This window comes from Mercenaria mercenaria, chromosome 14 (genome assembly GCF_021730395.1).
Source record: "Mercenaria mercenaria strain notata chromosome 14, MADL_Memer_1, whole genome shotgun sequence".
Classification (NCBI taxonomy): domain Eukaryota; kingdom Metazoa; phylum Mollusca; class Bivalvia; order Venerida; family Veneridae; genus Mercenaria; species Mercenaria mercenaria.
In genome coordinates, this window is record NC_069374.1 from 49,309,470 (window position 1) to 49,319,209 (window position 9,740).

Below are 9,740 nucleotides of genomic sequence, written 5' to 3' on the forward strand. Positions count from 1 at the left end.
ATTTGTCCCCTATCCTCTTTTCTATCTATCTCAATGACTTAGAATCCCATCTAGCCCTAAACAATACTGGAATCACAATAGAGCGTCCAGGCACGGATATTAACCAGTACCTAAAATTGTTTATTTTACTTTACGCCGATGACACGGTAATTATAAGCGAAAATCCCGAGATGTTTCAAAACTTACTAAATGATTTTTACGACTACTGCCAAACGTGGAAATTAACAGTCAATATGAGCAAAACTAAAATAATAGTATTTGGAACAAACAAACCAGACCGATTTAAGTTTTCCCTAAATGGAGAACCTATCGAGGTTGTAAAAGAATACAAATACCTGGCGGTCCTATTTTCATCTTCTGGAAGCTTTCTTAATGCTAGAAAACTGATCTCTACCCAAGCAAATAAAGCCATGCACATTCTATATACAAAAATATTTAATATCGACTTGCCAATTGACATCCAATTAAAACTGTTTTACCAAATGATATTACCAATTCTTACATATAACTGTGAGGTCTGGGGATTCGAAAATTTAGATATAATCGAAAAGGTACATACCGATTTTCTTCGAAAAATAACAAAGAGTAAAAAGAGTACCCCACTTTACATGTTGTATGGTGAACTTGGTAGATACCCATTAGAAATCATTATTAAAAGTAGGGTTATTAAATTCTGGAGTAAACTAATTTCTGGAAACCAAAATAAGATATCTAAAATCTGTTATGACAATATGTTAAATTCCAACGCTAATTTTAAATGGCTTAAATTTGTCAGAGATATTCTGAACTCAACGGGAAACGCATACATTTGGATACAACAAAACACAATCAACCATAAATATATTGATAAAACTGTAAAGCGTACCCTTCTTGACCAATTTCTACAAAAATGGAATAGCCAACTTACAAACTCGTCAAAAGGCATCAATTATAGAATCTTTAAAACTGAAGTTAAACTTGAACCTTACTTAACCATATTGCCTAGCCACTTGCGTCTTTCGCTATTTCACTTCAGAACTGGTAACCATAAACTACCTGTTGAAACAGGACGATGGCACAACTCCTACGTCCCACATGAAGACAGGAAGTGCACTTTGTGTTTGTTGAATGAAATCGGCGAGAATTTCATTACCTGTTCAAATGTCCCCTCTTTAAGCTAGCGAGAGCCCGTTTTATTCCCAAAAAGTATTATAAAAGACCCAATGTACCGAAGTTTAAGGAACTATTCTCTTTGGAATCGGCACATCTGCTTACAAATATTACGTTTATGACGCGACTAATAATGAAATATTTTAGAAGATAAATGAATTTAAAAGTTTCTAGATTCTAAATTGTGTTCCGTTCTTGCAAAGTCTGGTAAATGAACTGGCATAATAATATAAATATATAACGAGTTACCTTTTCCTGTATACATCCCGCACGCAGACGTGACACATTAATCCAATGTCCACTTATTTACACACTGAACCCCTTTCCGAATAAATTATCTTTCCTAAGACCGTTGCATGGCAACACACGAAATTGGCCAATCAAAACTATCCATTCAGTTAAAAAAAAAATTCAATAATTATAAATCCAGGTATGGCCACTCCCACGAAAACCAGAAAGTCGTGCTTTCCGTGCTAGACCGAAAGTTATTAGATTATTTTCCCACGCTATAGAGATTTTGTTAAAGACCCTTTGGAGATTTAAATTCCGCAATCTATTAAAGTCCCATCATGTTTCAAAGAATTCAGAATTACAAGAGACTATATTTTCTATAAGATTAACTGTACACCATTATAAATACTTACAATATAAACGTAGCCATTAATGGAATTTACATTACTATTACTCAGTAAATAGCTAGCATCTACGATGAAAAAAAGAAGAAATAAAACTAAATAAATATACTTGACAACGTTACCTTACAACCAAATTTGATTAACTTCGTTGCTTTAGTTATTTTTCCTCTATGTAGATGAAGTAAAAGAATACCACTGTCCCCATATATATATATTGTATTTTAAATATTGTATAACACCTTGTCTGCCCGAAATATTTTTGAATACCATATATCTATTGTAATACACTCCCACAGTCTGAAGAATTTATTTAATCATGTTGTTACTATTATGTAACCTGATTGCAAATAAAAGTAATTGTTGAGTAAGGGTGTGATAAGAGTCTTTTATGTAGTGAAGTGCTTTTTAAAGATTTTCCTTGTTACAATTGTCGTCTGTATATAAAAAGGTTTCTTGCTTTTGTGACTTATTCAGATTGCATATTAAAATGAGTACTTGTTTGCTTTGATATATTTGTTATAAATTATTTAACTGATTTATTATATATGAATATTTTTCTTTAGTATGGTATGCAAATATTGAACTCAGTTGAAATCTGTTTTATTATATATATGCTATATAATGACTGAATCTCATTACACTGAAATGAAGGTACGATGCATACAGTTTATCTATGTGATATGACTACGGTCAAAGTTTGCTTATGAAACAGAAATATTGAAAAAATTACAATTGTACGTTTTGCTTGACCTTCACTTTTTTTATAGGTGTGACGTCATTGTCCAAAGATTCATGAATAGCGAATATGCATTTGTTAAAGCGGGATCAGTTGGCCTATTTTAGAAATAGATAAAAATAATAAATAAACAAATCCTTTAATTGATTTTTTCTCATGTATTCTAATCAAACTTGATTTGTAGCATCTTTATTAGGCCCGCAGCCAACTTTGTTCAGCTGGGACATTTAACCCCTTTTAGAGGCTGCTAGAGCTAAAACTAGAAATGCCTTTATACAGCGTCTCATGAACAGCTTGGTGGATCTTTGTCATATTTGGTCTGGAGCATCATTTTAAGGTCCTCTTCCAAATTTATTTATATAGGAACTTGGGCCCTATTAGGGACCACTATAGCTAAAAGTAGATATGCCTTTCTTCGCATTAACCACTAAACTGTAATGGATTTTTATCAAACTCGATGTGTAACAATATCGTAAGGTCTCCTGCTATTTTGTTACAAATGGGGATAGGGACCAATTTAGCTAAAAATATAAACACGTTTAATGATCTCTTCTCATGAACCGCTTCATGAATCTTCATCAAACTACTGCTGTAATTATTCGTCTAAGGATAAACGAAACAAAATTGCAGCCCTACGAAACCTTTGCGAAAAATTAAAAGAGAACCATTTAAATTGTTAAAGTGCGGTGTTTAGTTTTGCAATTTGAAAAATGTTAGATGAAAGGTGAATGTTAGATGAAAAATTCATAAACTTCTTTCCTTATTACAATACGCCGACCATCATTTTTAAAGATATTTCTTGTTTATTGTTACCATTCGTGTTTGCTGAGCGCCATAATATATAGATGACGTATTCTTGAAAACAGAACGTAATTAAAATTGATCACATGTGAAAACAAAAACAGCAATGCCGACGCTCGTCGGTACATTGGGCAATTTGCAAATTGCATTTTAGACATGTTGGACATTGGGAAACGCACAAAACATTATAAAAATATAATGAATTATAAGAATAGTCAGGGCTTTTGACCTTCTTAAAATGATTAAAAATGTACACTGTGCAAATGTGTAAATCTCTTACAGTATTCAAGTAAAACGGACCTTATATAAAATATCGATAACAAATATGCTAAAAATTGCTCTTATAAAGATTGACACGTTTGCGGAATTCATTAGATTGATATTATTTGACTTCTTATCCTTTTTTTTGAAAATTTTACAGGTGTATTGCTTAACTCAATGTTAGGCTGAATGAAATGCATTTCTTTTAACGAAAACAACACCGCCCACACCAAAAAAAAAAAAAAAAAAAAAAATATTGCTAAAAATTCTCTTTGTTTAGGTTTAGAAAGATGCAACGTTGGTAAACTGGCTGGAAAAAGGTAGATGTTCTGACTGTCATAATTTAAGCGACCATCCTCATGTCAAATATTTTGCATTCACTGTCACTAAAATGCTTTTAAGTGAAATCCGTTACCTATTAAATGTTTGTAACTTTTATTAAAGTAATAAAACTTAATTCGTTCTGCTATTTTTGCACTGCTTTTTTTTCTTTAAAGTATTGCCTTGATGATACTTTTAATTTTTTTAATTTTTTTTATTTAAATATTTTTAGCCATGAATGAGTTTCTTGCATTCTTAATTGTAAACGCATATTCTAGATATTTAATGATCCCACTTACACATTTCCATTTACCTTGCTAAATTTCTAATTAAAAAAATCATTTTGGGCAGTACCGTTCATTATTCGAACTGAGGGTGTAAACTGAAAATTACTGTTTAAATAGCGAACAGTTCGTTCAGACCAAGATCAGCCGGCATGGATGTTCGGGTTGATCTTGGTATGCACTGGTTTCAAAAGGCTGAACAATTTGCCGACTGCAGGCGAGAGGTTAAACAAAAACTCTGATCGGAGTTTGAACCCTCGACCTGTTTATTTGAATTATTGTGCACAACGTTTAGCGGTCAAATATTTAGTACAGTTAAAGAAGGCACGAACAATATAAAGAGGATATTACATGAGTGTCTTTTCATATTGAATTTATTAAACGAGTTGAATAAAATAATAAAATGCGAGGCCACATGTGCCGAACATTTTATTAATTTTATTCAACGAGTTTAATAAATTCAATATGGAAAGTCACAAATGTAATATTCTATTTATCACATGTTAGCCTTTCTTGTCGAAACATTAAAAGTTCGACTTTCTTTTACTATATAAACAAATCAATTTTATCAACGTCTCCTGTACTATAAATGACGTCGACGTCAAAGCTTTATTACACTATTCTAACATGGCTCGATTTGATTTCCAGTTAAACAAAGAAGAAAATCAAGCTCTATATATTCTGCGATAAACAACGGTTGACGCGCGGACCGGTAAGAGAGCATTATGACGTCAGTTATGACGTCATATTGCCGCATGACGTCCGATATATTACTCCTCGCGTAAACGAAGTCCAGTATAATATCTATTAAAATATATCAATGAGCATGTCAGAATGAAAACAATCAAGACCTTCTTGTTATTTATCGTCTAATTAACCACGGTTCATCGTTCAGATGCTTCAGTATTTAACCACTCGGGCTAATGCCCTCGTGGTTCAATTCTTACGCATCTGAACTCTTAACCGTGGTAAATCAGACGATAAACAAACAACTCAAAGGCCTTGATTATTTGTTAAGTGTATTAACATTTTTATTCAATGGCTTTATTACACTCCCGCGACGTCAAACATGTGATAAATTGATATTATGTTTCCATATATATCCGCACGACTCATGCATATCGTACAGAAAGGTGAAAACTACAAAAAAACATGATGGAAAACAAATAAAATGTCAAAAAATCTCGACAACCGTGAAGCAAAACATCCACTGAACCCCGCCTGAAAAGTCGCGCGCATGCATATTTGTTCCACCCCAACAGACAAGATAATGACGCTGATTGCTCGATACTGCTGTTGATGGTAAAAAATGATTTAAAAAGAAGCAATTTTGTAGATTATTCAACAATTTTTTTTTATTTACATATTTATTTAAAACTCTGCAACAAAAGTTAAGGTTAAATAGCATATCAACAAACCTTATAGGTATCTGGTTAACGGAAAACATCTTTACCAACAATTTGCCTGTCCGATATATGTTTTATCATTCTTTCCAGTACGAATAGATATTTATTTGTAAAGAAATAAAAGTAAACAATTGCTGAAAACTTTGTTAAACATATTCTTGTGAAATTTCAGTACTGGGATATTGTTAATGCATTTAAATGAAGATATGTAACAGTTCTTTGAAAATGATGCGTTTTTTAAGTCGCTGAGCTGTCAAGAAGTCAACGTAGACCCTTATGCAGATCTTTTGCTGAAATTCACTGCATATATCAGTAAATAGACAATCGTTTTATTGAGTATTACACGTGTTTTATATGCTGTTAAAAATTTTCATGTAAATCAATTTTTCCGTGGTGACAATTATCCTTTTCTACAGATCTATTCTACGTGTGTGATTTTGGCACTCTACTGTAACGATGGGAATTCAGGTGCTTATCTTCCGAAGTATGCCGAAGAATATCGAGACGCCGTACGGCGCAAGACCACAGTGATATGCCCTTGATTGACCACAATAAGGAAGTGGTTACGCGGAAAATAGTTCCTCTGTTTGATAGTGAATATTGGTGAATTTTGAGTGAAAGACCTGCAATAACTGCATGATTGAATAGAAGAGGTGTTAAATAGTAGGTACATGTAAAGTCTGACAGAATGAGAATGTCAAAATATGCATAACATGACTTTGGATAGGGTCAGTTTGCCTGTTTGCGGTCATCTAGAGAATGTCCTCATACGCATGTTATTTAGTTCAAAATGAAACGAAAAAGAGCCGGTCTGTTAAATTCAGGTATTTTAGAGGGTTTGGAATGCATACAAAAATGCAATAGCGACCAGTGTCTATATAGAATATATAGTAAAAGTAACTTTGGTCTAAAGCCAGTATACAATTAAACGTTTTATCATATACCTATATAAATTCTGTCAAAATACAGCTTGATTTCGCAAGTAGAAATGAAGAGGCAGGAAAATAATCTTGTTGCCGGACTACTTTCATTTGATATGCATACCTTATACAGTTCTATAAATAGCGCATACAAAAATTTCACTCTTTTCCGGCCATTTTAACAATTTAACATCAAACAAAAAAAAATACAGGTATAAAAAAAGGAGTAATTACAACAGTAGCTAGATTTGGGATTTTGTATGCGGCTCTAGTGGATTTTGCAAGGATGGATCACACTTCAACGACCTCTATTTTACTCTGCGTGCATCCCAGACCGAGCTATTTAATTATAATAGGCATAATTATTATATTATAAAATGTTATAATGGGTCCATAACTACATTTCATAATAAACAAAAAATACTTATCATACACGATTGCTGCTAAATTTACCCATGTATTGAAGATAGGTTGACACTGCTTCCAAACATACAGTATATATTAACACATGACTTATATGAATCGCAATTTCATAGTCTGTGATAGTCACCAGTCTATAGGTGAACGTAGGTTTGCTGAGCTAAAGTCAAACTATGAGAAAAAAAAACCTTGAAACGCAATCCTAATGGTATATTATAAAAATTGAATGATTTTGCGACCAATGGTAAATACTATTATATATATCTTTTAGATATTTGTTCTCCAAAGTCCATTAGTAGAAAATTAAAGTAAAATATTTAAGAATTTTAGTTAGACTCTATAAAATAGCCGGAGCATATGGATTTTTGTAAATCGTTTTCATTTTGTAATGAGGTATTCTTGTAATGAGGTATATACAGTTATATAAAACTTTAAGATTGGTTTTCTCAAAATGTTGAAAATGTTAATTAGGGCACCGTTCCACCAAAGCGACGACGTGCAGGCAGAGCAGGCGAGGGAAGAGTCTGATTCGAGCACAACAAGTATGGGTTCGACAACCAAAAACTTGTAATCTACACCGCTGTTAAACCAGACCAACCCTACCACATTCTGTCTACCCAAACAATGTAACTATGCGCATATTTACCACAAAAGTTAATACATTTTAAAAATAAATCAGACAAATAAGAGCATTTCGTGTTTATCATACCCTTTAGTATTAATGGCAATTTTCTAAGAAATCTGACTTCGCGAATGAGAAATCGTTATGAATTATCATTTCTGCATTAGTAATAGATTTTAAGGCAGGCTAATTTGTTTTCCTTTTACACAAAGGAGCTGGAACTGACTGCAATGATATTCTGCGACAAAATCAGCGTTAGTACGTCACAGTTATTACGTCAGAGCGTCATAAGTCATATATTTCAATAATTTTTAAATTTTCTTTTGACTGTAATCATTGTCGTTTAGATGCATGTAAATATTTTACTTTAATTGTATAGGATAGAGCTACCTTAATTAATAAATACGAATAAAATAAATTATTAAAGGTGGTAATCAGTTTTGGTATACAGTAATTGTAACAGATTTAATAAAAACTTTTAACATGTTACACTTAATTGTTAGACTATGTGTTTACTTAGAGCTGTAGACGCTAGTTAGATTTTGCTTTTGGTGTTTTTGAATGAGATTTTTCTATCTTGTTTGCTCCATAAAGATATTTTGAATATGGTATGAGATAAGTATTATTTTACTCGTATTATATTCATTTAAGATTGGTACTTAATTTATAATTTTATTTAAGCTGAAATTCTTTAAAAAAAAAACAAGATTCGTCTGAAAAAATATAATAACCATCCTATGTGTAGGCCTATCGTGGCTGGAAATAAATGAATTAAAACCCTAAACACAGTTTCAAAATTTAGCTTTTGGTTCAGATTGTTACATAGAAGCTACTCCGATTTTTATCATATGCAAATTTAGAACATAAAATTATATTGCAACAGAAAAAGTCTTAAAAAAAATTTAGCCTTTTTTGATATTATTTTTATTATTTTAGTTTATAGAACCATGTTAAAGGTGCAGGCTGGTCACACATTTTCTTTTTCAATTGCAAAATGGGTCTAATATTGTATACTGGGTCTGTTTATCCCTGTAAGTTACATAAATCTCTAACAGAGCATATGGAAAATGAAATTAATGTTACAAAATGATTGACAACTTTTAAAATGTAATCATGAATATTAAAATCTATTATACATGGAACGTAGCTATTGACTAAATATTTTCTACGCAAATCATTTTGACACATTTCACAGTGAAAAAAAATAGGAATTTATTCAAAAGATTGATACGTTAATGTTATGCACTTGCGCAGCGACACCTGGTAATGAGACTATTATGATTTTATTGTAGAAGAAAAATAAAAATATAATAATCCTCCAATAACATGTCAGAGAAGATGACATCTGCGTCAGCTAAACGATTTATTCATCACTTAATCAAAGCATATCCCTTATCTGTTATGAAAATATATAGAAGAACCTTTTTTATTCAAAATAACGAGAAAAATAATAATATCAAATAGAATTACAGGAATATAACATGGCGGTTACGCTTTTCAGTGCCATTTTAAGAATATGTGAGACTAAGATATCTTTATAATACACTTTCATGTTTTGTTGTTAATTTATGATTTCTATATTAGAGTAATGCACTTCTTTACCTTATGGCCACATATTCCTAACAAAAAACAAAATAGTTTAAATTTTGCGTGCATTAGACAACAATTCTCCTTTAACGACCTCTATTTTACTCTGCTGCTTTTAAAAAGATATTTATTTTTGTACCATTTTATGCTTGCTATTTCAGATTTCTTAATTACTAAATAAAGAAAAAAGTAACAGCAACTAAATGATTCTTACCGTAATAGTTTTGTCGCGCTTCCCTGTACGAGCCTGGAGAAAATGCAAAGCCATGAATGCACTGAGCCCATAGGAAAACAAGAGCTGCACAAAGTAGCGCCCTCATATTGCCTATCTGACTCTTTCTCCTTCTCGGCGCGCTGTCGTCTCACGTCGGTTGCAAAAACGCTTTTATACGATAGCGTAGTACTGTACGTTCTTTCACGTTCGCGCGCGTTGATGTTACATGTTTCTGCACATAACAATTGGTAACACAACGCTAATATGCTGAAGTCTACAGGTAAGCAAGGGTTATCTTTCGGCCTGTCGTCTGTTGCAAAATAAGGGTGGGTGTTTCTACACTTTTAAGCGTATTCCAATGCATTTTTGATCTTATAACCAACA

At 32.3% G+C, this 9,740-nt stretch overlaps 1 protein-coding gene across 1 annotated transcript in view; it reads right to left on the reverse strand.

The window, feature by feature from the left end:
* Positions 1–9,513, reverse strand: part of LOC123527515 (uncharacterized) — a 29,305-nt gene extending 19,792 nt beyond the window's left edge. Inside the window, exon 1 of the mRNA XM_045307011.2 lies at positions 9,357–9,513. Coding sequence (XP_045162946.2) covers positions 9,357–9,462 — 106 coding nt within the window. The 5' untranslated portion in view covers positions 9,463–9,513. The remainder of the gene's footprint in view (positions 1–9,356) is intronic.
* Positions 9,514–9,740: the final 227 nt, after the last annotated feature.